General features: G+C 49.7%; 1 protein-coding gene across 2 annotated transcripts in view; it reads left to right on the forward strand.

The window, feature by feature from the left end:
• GABRR2 (gamma-aminobutyric acid type A receptor subunit rho2) overlaps positions 1-13,324 on the forward strand; it is a 57,262-nt gene that overhangs the window by 30,607 nt on the left and 13,331 nt on the right. For both annotated transcript variants that reach the window (XM_033418821.2, XM_004264822.3), the window contains 5 exons: positions 7,447-7,514; positions 9,127-9,350; positions 10,435-10,517; positions 10,706-10,846; positions 12,893-13,045. In XM_033418821.2, coding sequence (XP_033274712.2) covers positions 7,447-7,514; positions 9,127-9,350; positions 10,435-10,517; positions 10,706-10,846; positions 12,893-13,045 — 669 coding nt within the window. The remainder of the gene's footprint in view (positions 1-7,446; positions 7,515-9,126; positions 9,351-10,434; positions 10,518-10,705; positions 10,847-12,892; positions 13,046-13,324) is intronic.

Here is a 13,324-nt window from a genome sequence, read left to right on the forward strand (position 1 = left end):
TGAACTGGGAGATTGGGATTGACATGTATACACTAATATGTATAAAATAGATAAATAATAAGAACCTGCTGTATAAAAAATTTTTTTTTAATAAATTAAAAAAAAAAGGAATGCTCTGGTCAGCATAATGCATTCGTTAGAGCAGGGGCTCTGGAGGTGGACCCCTGGGATCAGCTTGTGGTGTGCCTCTCTCTGATGGGGACCTCCGTCGCTTCTCTAGTCCTCAGATTCTCACCTGTAGAATGGAGGTAATATCAGTACCTTCCTCACCAGATTGTCATGAAGATGGACTCAAGTGTCCTACAGGAAGCACTGAGCACAGCAGAGACCGTGTGTGTGTGTGTGTGTGTGTGTGTGTGTGTGTGTGTTGGGGGGAAGGGGATGGTGGAGGCAGTGCATCAAAGCACTGGTTGCTGACGTGATAAAGACATGGCTACGGCCCCAGGGAGCTCATGGCCTCCTAGACTCACAGCATATGCTCCCTTAGGGCCTCTCCTGGGATAAAGGCTTGTACTGTTACTACTACTATGATCTGTTCTGCTCACAACGCTTCTGACTCAAATGTGTGGGTTTTCCGCACCAAGCAATTCCCCTGTTGTCTGTGGACACCAGCTGGGTGTCCTACAATTTAATTCAGTTCTAACACTACCTGGGGTTAGTGCAGACACCACAGGTTAAGGGCTCAGGCCCAGAAGACTGCCCCTCAGTTCAGATACCAATCACAAGTAGTGGGTCCCCGAGTTACCTGCACTTCTCTCCGACTTGGCTGCAAAATTGAGGGTTCCCACAACCCCCTTCTCAGGTGTGATAATTTGCTATAATGGCTCATAGAATCAGGGAAACACTTTACTTATGGTTCCCAGCTTATTATAAAGAACATTATATAAGACACAGATGGATAGCGGATGAAGAGGGGCATAGGGTGAGGACCGGAAGGGTGCTGAGCTCAGGGGTTTCTGTCCCGCGGAGTTGGGGGCACTACCTTCCTGGCATGTGGATGTGTTCACCAACCAGGAAGCTCACCGAACCCTGTTGTTCAGGGGTTTTATGGATGTTCCACTGTGTAGACACGATTGATGAAATCATTGGCCACTGGTGATTAATTCAACCTCCAGCCCCTCCCCCCTCCCCCTCCTTGGGAGTTGGGAGGTGGGGCTGAAAGTTCCAACCCTCTAATCACATGGCTGTTCCTTGGCAACCAGCCCCATCTTTAAACTATCCAGGAGCCCAGGAGAGCCACCACACTAGCATAAACTCAGGTGTGGTTGGTAAGGGGTTGTTATAAATAACAAAATACACTCCTCTCACCCCTCTCACTCAGGAAGTTACAAGGGTTTTAGGAGCTCTGTGCCAGGAACTGGGGCTGAGGACCAAATACATATTTCTCATTATATCACAATATCACATCACGATATCACAACTGCTGTGTCACTTTGCAAGGTTAATGCCTAGTTACGTCTCCAGCTGGACTGTCTCCAGTGTGATGCCTTCCTAGGGAATTTTCTAGGAACACATGTGTTTCACCCAGTATACTTTAGCTCCACCCCCATTTAAGGTGCCCTCTGTGTTTGGGGCACCCAGACTGTGAGGGGAGACCCTCCCGAATGCTCCCATGCTTTACTCCGTAGCCTTCAGCCCCTGAACTTCCAAGCCACTGGAGTCTGGCCACCAAGGCCCCAAATGCCACTCAGCTGGCCCAGCTGAGGCCCATGGAGCCAGTTCAAGGCAGGGTCATGCCTCATTTTGGAGCTGGGGTCTCCTCCCTGAATACTTCTCAGGCCTCCCTGGCTCTGCCTCCCCTGTTCCTCATGCTGGGTAAAGTCTAGTGCTCCATTGTTACAGTGAACGAGTTAGAGCGCCAAAGCTAGGGAGAAAGCCAGCCTTCTGGGTCTCTGGCAGCCTTCTTCCCAGGATCTCCTGCCCTCAGAGGAGACCCCTCTGATTCCTCCTCAGTGCCTTTGGCCCTTCCCTTCTGGAGCACAAACCCTCACTCACACTCACACCCTGTTCCCGTTACCAAATTGAACTTGGGTCCACTTGGCCACCTCATAGCAAAGTCAATCTACTGTCCCTGGGTTGTGGTGAAGGGCAGCTTGTGCTCCAAAGACCTGACCACTCTGATTCCTTTCAGGGAAGGGTCTCTAAAGGCAACGTTTGGAGTAAGTGTTGCAACTTGTGGACTTCCTTCTGTTTGGTTGGTGGTGGGGTAACAGGGAGAGGCTTGGGGAATCTTAATCTTCAGCCTTTTGGTTCCAACCAGTCTGCATGTAATCACCATCCTCCACTTGGGTGGGGGGCTCTTAGTTTCTGCAGAACAGCTCAGAGATATGGGTCAGATCATTATATATACCCGTTGAAGAGGAACTAGGACTCTTTTATCGCTGAACTATTGTTTAAGCTATCATTACTTTTCTTGTTTGACTGCTCTTCCTTTGTTTCTGCATTCCCTCACTTCCCTGATTAGTAACTGCTTGAGACTGGCACTCAGGGAAGGCCTAGGAGAATAAAGCCTTTTTCTACAAAAAAGAAATGGGGCACATGGTAGGGGGTATTGTACCCAAGAGGGCCTCACAGGGTCCTGTTCAGTTTCAACCGCCACATTTCTTTGATACTCCTCAATCATCAGGGGAACAAGGGCAGGACAAGAAGGGGAACAAAGTTTTGGATAGAGGGGTTAATGATAAACTCGGCAGAGGAACTCAGTTTCAGTGGGACTCAGTTTCACAACTACTGGCTCCTTCCCCTAAAATTAAACTGCTCTTCCTGGCCTCTTCCTCCTCTGCAATCCCCTCCAGGCAATCTCACTCCTTCCCTCCCTGACCCCATTTAACCCCGGTGACCAAGCAGGTCACCATGTGCCTGAAGGATGGGGTGCTGGGCAGTGGGGCAGGGCTGGGCCCCGAATAGACAAGTCTGTTTGGGATGTTAAATTTAAGAACTTGGTTAGATATCCAGGGGGGACCTCTGTTAGACTTCAACAACAACAGGGTCAGAGTCCGGGTCAGAGATCGAGCCCAGGAGGGGCCCAAGGACCTCAGAGAAGGAGCCAGGGAAGAGCTGTGTCACAGAGATGGAAGAGGGACGGGGTTTCAGCTAAGGAGGTTGGCCACGGGAGGGAGGTCGGTCACGGGAGGGAGGTCAGGCTTGGGTAAAGACTGCTCGACTCAGCAAGTATTATGGGGGAAGGAAGGCATGGATAGGTAGGAAGTGGAGCCAGCTGGTGGGGATGGGATCGTGAAAAAGTTTGAGAACAAGAGAAAAATGGTAACCAGGACATGGGACGTTGTAAAATCTCACTCCTGGGGGTTTCTTAAAGATCAGTTGTCCAGGGCTTCCCTGGTGGCGCAGTGTTTGAGAGTCCGCCTGCCAATGCAGGGGACATGAGTTCGTGCCCTGGTCTGGGAAGATTCCACGTGCCGCGGAGTGGCTGGGCCCGTGAGCCATGGCCGCTGAGCCTGCGTGTCCGGAGCCTGTGCTCCGCAATGGGAGAGGCTGCAACAGTGAGAGGCCCGCGTACAGCAAAAAAAAAAAAAAAAAAAAAAAAAAAAGATCAGTTGTCCAGTGCCCTCAGACTTGACTGTGGATCAGCAGGACTTGTGATGTCTCCGGTGCAGGAGGCTCAGGGTGGGGTCCAAGAATTGCATCTCTAACAAATGCCTGCTGATGCTGACACTGCTTGTGGAAGGGAGAGCCCCTGAGTCCAGCCTCGCCCACCCCACCCCAGGTGGATGGTTAAATGCCTGCCACATGGCACTCACTGCCTGCTCAGGAAGCAGTGCTCACCATGAGAAAAGTCAGGCCTCTTTTAAAACTGAAATGTTTGATTACACCCAACAATAAGGGAAAGTGTCTCAACCAATATTTCAAATTAACTCAGACTTTGCAAGAAGTCCTCAAGGAAAGGGAAGGGCCACGGAGGAAAGTCAAGCCATGCAACCTGCAGTGATGAACATTTTATAGTGTTGTTGCGTGTAACTATACATTCCATTGTATGAATATACCACAATGTATTTAACCTATTCTGTAGATAGACTGCGTCATGAGGTTTATATATCTTCCATTTTGCTGGATAATGCCTTCTAAGGTAGTTGTACCAATTTACACCCACCACTGGCAGAGTATGAGCGTTCCTGTTGCTCCATATCCTTATCAACACTTGGTGTAGCTACTCTCATATGAGCCAAGTTTGTTAGTATATAGTAGTAATATCTCACTGTGGTTCTAAGGGAGCTGTTAATGCAATTGAGTACTTTCTCATTTGTCTATTGTTTATTTCTTCTTTTGCAAAATGCCTATTCAAATCTCTTGCCCCTTTTTGTATTGGATTGTCTGATTTTTTCTTATTGGAACTCTTAGGAGTTTTTTATTTTTTTTTATTTTATTTTTTTGCGGTACGCGGGCCTCTCACTGCTGTGGCCTCTCCCGTTGTGGAGCACAGGCTCTGGACGCGCAGGCTCAGTGGCCATGGCTCACGGGTCCAACTGCTCCACGGCATGTGGGATCTTCCCGGACCGGGGCACGAACCCGCGTCCCCTGCATCAGCAGGCGGACTCTCAACCACTGCGCCACCAGGGAAGCCCCCTATCATATCCTTTTTATTGTCCAACCTATTCTTTATGTTCTCTCTTTTTTTTCTCCTTCCTTTCTTGCTTTTGTTTAGACTGATTATTTTTGGTTATACCTATTTTGGCTTTTCTATTTTAGTTTTGAAAATATATACCCTTACTACTTTTTTTTTGTGGTTCCCTAGAAAACAACATGAATCTTTGGCTTATAGTACTAGTATGTTAAGTAACTATTTTTACTGTCCTCCAGACAATGCAAAGACCTCAGAACACTTTCACTCCATTTATACCTCTCCCTTCTTAAATGTTGTATATTTTTATTTAGTTTTTTCAATCCTACAACACATGGTTAATATTGTTTTATATAGTCAGTGTTCCCTTAGAATCATACATATATTTACTATTTTTATTGGTCTTTCATTCTTGCATCTCCAGCTTTCTTTCTGGATCATGCTCCTTCTGCTTGAAAAACACCTTCATTTAGGGCAGGATGCCTGTTGGCAAATTCTGTTTTAATTTGTCTTAAAATTCTACCTCACATTTATTCTTGTAGAGTCAGTGGAGAAGAAATGACATATAGCTTTCTTTCAAAAATGGATAAATCCCTAACGTGTGCTTTCCAGGACCATGTGAGGAGAAATAATTGCAGAAAGGCTAGGAACCAAGAATAGCTCTTGGCTAAACACGTATTTCCCTTCTGAATTTGTTGCCTCACTGGCTCTACTGCCTGAAATTCCACCAGTGACTTCCATTTGGCTCACCAGATCCCTCTCTGAAAGTAGAAAAACCCACGTCAGTGTTCAGGGGCCAAGGCACAAATGCCTCGTTAGCTTATTTTTTTTCTAACACCTTATAGGACTCAATCATACTCTAAACATAAAACTGCTCACAGAAAAAGGAGAAAGACCAGTCATTTGGAAGAATTTCTCGAAAATCAGGTTGGGAAGGGCCACAAAATGAAGAGCTTGGGAGATCCTGGGGGTGGAGCGTTAGTCTTGGGCTGTGGGGCAAGTCAGAGGCAAAGGTCACCTCCATTGCACTTGGGCCAAGGAGGGCAGAGCTGTTGGTCCCGTTCAAGCTTGGGGTGCGAGTGTCCGGGTGCAGCTCTGGAGCCTCCTGAGCACACAGATGTTTTCCAACAACCTAGGATCCTTGGAGCCTGACCTGCAGTCCCATGTGGGCAATACCTCCAGAGGCTGAACGCCACCCTCACAGCCGTTATCAAATTTCTCTCCAAAGGACGGCTGGAACTGCGGAGAGCAAGGCAGGCCCCGGGGGACAGAGAGACACAGTGACAGGCACCAAGCAAGCTGTTGTACTTTATCTGGAAAATGTCCGTTGCTAAAACCAGCTGCTGGTCAAACACTGTGCCCATTATCTGAAAACCAGGCCACAGGGAAGTGGGTCCAAAGAGGGTGATGGCTATACTGTTTCTGCCCTTTGGCTCTTGGGACGATTGGATGTGGCACTTTAGAGAAAGGGAACAAGGGGGAAAGGTGATGAGGGTTAAGAGCTCCAGCCCTGGGCTGTTTTAATGTCTCAAGTGAAGGAAGGTCTGTCCACGGGATGGGGAATTAACCAGCCCTGCTTCCCATGGTGATGTTGGGAACACACGGTCCTGCACAGGGGCTCAGGGGTCTGGGTCCTGGGAGGGGGCCCCAGCCAGGCTGCTGGCAGACCCTCCCTCGTGTTGCAGGCCCCTCGGGGGAGGAAGGCAGGCCAGTCAGCCCTGAGGAGGGGGGTTCAGCCTCACACTGGCCATTCCACTCTGCCCCTTCAGTGCCCTCCTGGAGCCTGGAGTGAGAGAAGGCTCCGGCTGTTAGAGCAGTCATCTCTCATGGGGCCTGACCTGAGCCCTCGGTTGAGAGCACAGGAAAATAAAAAGATCAGCGTATGACCCAATTTATCTGGGAGGGGAAAAGTAAAAATAAAAAATAAAATGTTGTGGGAATTCCCTGGCGGTCCAGTGGTTAGGACTCGGTGCTTTCACTGCTGTGGGCCCGGGTTCGATCCCTGGTTTAAAAAAAAAAAAAAAAAAAAAAGGTTGTGCTCATTTGCTTTCACGTTTAAGAACACAGAAAATAGCCACTAAATCCCACCAGTAATAAATAAAATGCTCCCATTCTATCGGGCTCAGCCACAAGCCCCAAATCTTTCATGGTGGGATTGCAAGTCTTAGCAAACCTACCAGGGGGGAGGTTTGGGGAGAGTCGGCGAGCCCATTCGATGCCCTGGCCCACCAGATCCTGTCAGGATCTCTGATCCTCCTCCCCTGCCTTCAGCCAAATTCCCCGGCCCTTCCAGTCGTCATTCCCTAAGACCCAGACTCCCCCTGCCACTCTAAGCTTCTCCCAGCTCAGACCACGGTGGGTCGGCACGCCCTGGTCCTGCACTCCCTGGCCAGGGCCCAGAGGACACAGGCGCAGTGGGCGGGCCTCTCAGGAGGCCCCGCCCAGATGCCGCCTGACGCTCTCAGAGACAGTTTTTTGCCTGTGAATGGAATAGCATTCATTAATATGCTTGACAGACACAGGTTTTTTCGTTTTCCCCATTTAAGGCTTTTTTTTAAATATTAAAATCTAAAAACACATTTTTGGAAGCATAAACATACATAATCCAGCTCCTCCACTCATGCAACAAGCATGGGTTAAACGCGCATGTTGGCCCAGGAAAGGCACTTAAGGTAGACACAGCCCCCGCCCTCATGGAGAAAGCTCAGGCACCCAACCTGTCAGGAAGTAGCAAGAAAACCCTCATGGAATCTGAACCACTGCCTCACCCCTGCTCCGCTCAGGCTCCCCTGGGAAGGGGGTAGGGGCTGTCTGCTTGCCCAGTGCTAGAGAGGAAGGCGCCTTAACCAGCCGTCTTTGCCTCTCTGCAGGCCCTGCCATCCCGGTGGGCGTGGACGTGCAGGTGGAGAGCCTGGACAGCATCTCGGAGGTGGACATGGTACGAGGCGCGCAAGGCGGGCAGCGCCGGGGCGGGCTGCTCTGGCCGAGGTCCCTTGGGGGCCTGCGGTGGGTGGGGCCACGCTGGGGAAGGCTGCGTCTGGGGGCGGGGCCAGAGCTGGAGGGGATAAAGCCGGGATTTGGAGGTTGGCCTAGGTTTAGTAAAATCCAGAGTCTGGCTTCTGCGGCTTCGTGGGCCCCAGACTTCCTGATTCGGTTTATGGGAGTGAGGCCCAGCCCTCTACGTCCTGAACGCGCCCCTTTAGCGGTGTGAGGGGCGGGACCCGCCACACTTGGAGGAGCGCCGGAGATGGACGTTGTTCCCCTTCGAATTCTGTAGGTCTCTGCGCGCCAGCGCCCGCCGGGAGCACAGCTTCCCGGCTCACTCCTTGGCAGCGCCCAGCAGGCTCAGGCGGGTACCGGAGCGTCTTTGAAGAAGCCTCGTTTCAGCTGAGACCTGACAGCTGTAGGGAGGGCCAAGCAAGAGCGCATACGAGGTGTCTGAGGCAGAAGAACAGGGAGTTTGCAAACTGAAAGAGTGGCGGACAAAACGGAGAAGAGAGGGGCTGCCGAGGTGGGCCAGTGGGGCGGTGCCCCCCTCCACGGGCAGCCTCCGGGACAGGCAGGAGGAGCCTGGGTGTGGTTGGCAGAGCAGACGTGGGCCACCGCGTGCGTCCTTCCAGCCTTTCTTCACCTGCTCCTGGAACAGGCTCTTTTGGGTAGTTATTTATTCATTGGCGTTCATGTATTAGCTCTGGCTACGGTGTAAGGGCTACACTCTTGGTTTCAGGCATCGGCTATGCAGACGAGGAGACACTTTTTAACAGTATAAGCCTTCAGGCTGAAATTATACTAGACATGCAGCTGCCCATCTCCTCATTCATTCATTTCCCCCCATTTTTCCATTCTGCAGATATTTATTGAGCATCCACTATTGTGCCTTGCCAGGCACTAAACTAGGGTCTGGAGATTCAGGGGTGGGCAGGAAACAATTCTGCCTTTAAAGATACTACAAGCCTAATGGTAGAAACCCTCCAAAATTGGACACTTAGGACTTCCCTGGCGGTCCAGTGGTTAAGACGCCATGCTTCCGCTGCAGGGGGGCACAGGTTTGAGCCCTGGTCAGGGAACGAAGATCCCGCATGCCACGCAGTGTGGCCACACACACACACACACAAAAAAAGGCAAAATGGGACACTTGACTGTTCAGGTTTCTAGAAGTGTTTGCTAAGTTGAATTGAATGGTTAGCCAATAGGTAAGGAGCCATGTGTGCAAAGGTCTAGGTGAGAGTGCAGGGCTTTGTGGGAATCCAGCCCTGCTGGCCCCAGGGCAGGCGGTGGGCATCACAGCTGCCATTTTCCTTTGCAAAGCCTGAAGGAGGGGCTGTGCTGTCTCTTGGGCTCCAGCCTCATGAGGCACAAACATGAGCCGTTCTCTTTCCTGTGGCAGCAGTGCCACTGCCTTGGCCATCGTCCCGCGGGGCTGCAGAACTGTTTCCTTCAACTCGGGAGGCTGAGCCTGAGGTGTCCGTCACAGCGGTGGACGGAGGGTCGGCTGTCAGGAAGAGAGCTTTGTAAGCCATCTCTGTCTGGTCTCCCCCCCACTCCCACAGGACTTCACCATGACCCTCTACCTGCGGCATTACTGGAAGGATGAGCGGCTGGTCTTCCCCAGCACCAGCAACAAGAGCATGACCTTTGACGGCCGGCTGGTGAAGAAGATCTGGGTCCCCGACGTCTTCTTTGTTCACTCCAAAAGGTCATTCATCCACGACACCACCACGGACAACATCATGCTGAGGGTGTTCCCAGATGGGCAGGTGCTGTACAGCCTGAGGTAACTGTCCACGGGGTCGTGGCATCCTAATATGTGTGGACAATGCCAGGGATCGTTTGGCTGATTTACCACTGTCTCGTCAGAGCTAAACTGCGCTTTTCACAGTAGGTGAGAAAACAGTATTTGTGGAATGAATTAGCTAGTCACCTCTTCGTTTAAAAACCACCACAAAAAAAACCCTCTATTAAAAAAAAAATGTATATGTGTGGTCTGTCCCTTTGGCCCCGAAGAGTTTGTCACTGTGTTTGGGTCTGCGGGTTACATGGGAGGGTCTGAACCTTCTGATGATAGTTAGAACTCTCTAAAGACGAAATGAGCACCGTAGTAGGTGCTGACTTCCCTGTCATCGGGGGTCTTAAGTTTAGGTTAGGAGACTAATTGAACCTGAATGATCTGATGGAGACGTGACCTTCTATGTACCCTCCACCCCTGAGAGCTATGATTCTAGTTTATTGGTAATAAACAAAAATAGGTAATTATTGGTAATAAACAAAAATTAGGAAAATAACCATAGCTACTCTTTATTAGGTGCTACTGCAGATTGGCTTCTGGGTTGACTTGAGTGATGACACAGTTTCATCCCACACCTTGTACAGTTCGCCAGAATTCAGTGCTAATAGCCTTGAGTCGGGGCTAGGGAGGCAGGGCATAGCCTCCGGGCATCTCTGGGGAAGACGAGTCTCTGGATGTGGGCAATGCCCAGAGAAGGGTCCAGGTGTGGGCCATGCACAGCCAGCAGCCTCAGGAGCTGGGATCCGGGCAGAGCAAATACCATCATCTACAGAAGACAAAACTCTAAAAGTTAACTTAGAGGGACTTCCCTGACAGTCCAGTGGTTAAGACTCAGTGCTCCCAATGCTGGCGGCACGGGTTCGATCCCTGGTCAGGGCGCTAAGATCCCGCATGCTGCACCGTGCGGCAAAAAAAAAAAAAAAAAAAAAAAGTTAGAGTCCTGGGTTTCCGAGCTTCTGACGTAGACGTGAAGAGGCAGCTGCCCTTGGTGGTGTCTTTGTCCTCCTTACTCTGGGCAGGTATATGAGCCAGTAACTCACTGCACGAGCCAACATGTTTGTTTGGGTTCTAGGATTACAGTCACTGCCATGTGCAACATGGATTTCAGCCACTTTCCCCTGGACTCCCAGACCTGTTCTTTGGAGCTGGAAAGCTGTAAGTGTCTGTATTCGTAATGACAAATCTTCGCCTTATTCCCTCTCTGTGCCATTTTAGTAACTATGAGACTGAGTACTGCCTGCCAGGGATAAGACCTATTTAATCCCTGGCTGAGGTAGGATGGCCCTGTTGCTCCTGCCTCAGAAGAAAAGGAGTGAAATTAACTTATTTTCCTCTTCCCAAAGATGCGTATACAGATGAAGATCTGATGCTGTACTGGAAGAATGGGGACGAATCCCTGAAAACAGATGAGAAGATCTCCCTGTCTCAGTTTCTGATTCAGAAATTCCACACCACTTCCAGACTGGCCTTCTATAGCAGCACTGGTAGCTAACTTCTGCCATGGTCGGATTCAAATGTGGAAGAAAACACATTAGAATTCTTTTTCAGTGTTAACTTTTTCCCCTTCCAATGAAAATAACTTTTCATTATTCTAATAATGCCCAGTCCAACAAGACATAAACAACACTTAAAAGCAGAGGCTTTAAAAGTTGCTGCCCTCTGAAACTCCATGGTCAGAGGTAGTCATTCTGAACAATTCAGCAAACACCCTTGCAGACATCCTGCTTTAATTATGTAATTTTACAAAAGTAGGGTCAGAGTGTACACGCTATTCTGCAACCTGATTCGTTTGACTTAACGATATGGGGAAATGTATTTATTACCTATTTATTTATGTATTTATTACTGTATTTACCTGTGTATTTATTACCTATATTCAGAGCTATAGATTCATTTCTTATGCATAGTGTGACCTCTTCTTGGACCTTGGGGCCATGGTTGAAGTTTTGAGAGGATCCATTTGTCCGCTCTTCTTGAATCTCACCGTCAGCACTTGTGTTAGTTTCCTAGAGCCGTCCTAACAGAGTACCACAAACTGGGTGCTTGAAACGATAGAAATGTGTTCACTCACAGTGCTGGAGGCCAGAAGCCTGAGCGCCATGCTCCTTCTGAAGGCTCTGGGGAGGACTCCTTCCTTGCCCCTTACTGGTCCTGGTGGTTATGGCATCACTCCAACCTCTGCCTCTGTTGTCACGTGGCATTCTCCCTGTGACTCTGGTATTCCCATGGTGTGTCTCTGTACACCTATGTGCAAACATCCCTCTTCTTTAAGAGCACTGGTCACTGGATTATGGGCCACCCTAACTCAATATGACCTCGTCTTCCTTTGATTACATGTACAGAGACCCGATTTCTCAATAAAGTCACATTCGCAGGTGGTGGGATTTAGGACTTCAACATACCTTTATATGCTACACGGCTCTGCAATATAGAGCTGCAATACACAGCTCTGCCGCAGCCACGGGACACTGGAGGACTTCTCACTTCCTTACCCTTTGTCCCAGTGCTGAGAAGCCTAGGCCTGGCTGTGGGAAGCTTTTGGGCTACCATCTGCCCCTGCATGGCCACCATCCCCCCCACCGTTCACCTGCCCCCAGCCCTGCCCTTCTGTTCACAACATCAGACACTGGAGAAGAGCGGGCCCCAGCCAAGGTTGCCTTAGTGTCAGGACAGCCCACACCTGCTTTCCCTTTATGCCCGTACTGCTCACCCCCATCCCTTTCTTCTCTTTTGCTCGGATGTGCGTTGCCACACAATTTTCTTTTCTCATCTGTTCTTGGCAAGTTCAAATCAACTCTCTTTCTAAAACCATTTTTAAGAGTTCCCGGTATAACTTTTACTATGTGTCACTGTTTTGAGTGCTTTGTATGAATTAACTAATTTCTACCCAACAAATCTATGGTGTAGATCGTAGTATCCCCAGTTTACAGATGAGAAAACTGAGACTCAGAGAGATTAGATTTTAGAAAGGAAATGTATTATACTAAGCCAACCAATCATTAACTTTTTTTTTTTGGTCGCACTGTGAGGCTTGTAGGATCTTACTTCCCCGATCAGGGTTTGATCCCAGGCCCCAACAGTGAGAGCAAGGGGTCCTAACCACGGGACCGCCAGGGAATTCCCTATTCTTTTTAAATTTATTTTTGGCCGTGCCAGATCTTAGTTGTGGCACACGGGATCTTTTTGCTGCAGTGTGAGGGCTCTTCGTTGTGGTGTGCAGGCTTCTCTCTGGTTGTGGTGCCGGGGCTCCAGAGCATGCAGGTTCAGTAGTTGCGGTGCATGAGCTTTCTAGTTGTGGTGTATGAGCTCAGTAGTTGCGGCACGCAGGCTTAGTTGCCCCGCAGCATGTGGGATCTTAGTTCCCTGACCAGGGATCATACCCACGTCCCCTGCATTGGAAGGCAGATCCTTAACCACTGGACTGCCAGGGAAGTCCCTTGGGTGGTGACAGGGGAGGAAGGGCCCCCAGGGAAGGAGTTTGTTTTTGCCTCTGCGATGGAACCTCACTGGCTTCTTCCTGTGTCCCCCAGGCTGGTACAACCGTCTCTACATTAACTTCACGTTGCGTCGCCACATCTTCTTCTTCTTGCTGCAAACCTACTTTCCCGCCACCCTGATGGTCATGCTGTCCTGGGTGTCCTTCTGGATCGACCGCAGAGCTGTGCCCGCCAGAGTTTCACTGGGTAAAAGCATTTGATAAGGTGTGATAGGGTGGTTATTTTTTTTCAATCAATCACTATGTAAAGAAGAAGTAAAATCATCATTCAGGGTCCTTAACGGATGGGCTGTCAGAGTCAGAAGGAGCGAACTTTCCTCCTGCTTCTTGCTTTCCATTCACATACTGCCCTCAGTTTCCCAGACTACACTGTGAAAACCACAGGGTGTTCAAACCGCATCAGCTCTGCTCGAATCGTTTCAGAAAGATAGCACCTACCTGGGGTGTAGACTTCCACAACTGGCAG

This window comes from Orcinus orca, chromosome 12 (genome assembly GCF_937001465.1).
Source record: "Orcinus orca chromosome 12, mOrcOrc1.1, whole genome shotgun sequence".
NCBI lineage: Eukaryota > Metazoa > Chordata > Mammalia > Artiodactyla > Delphinidae > Orcinus > Orcinus orca.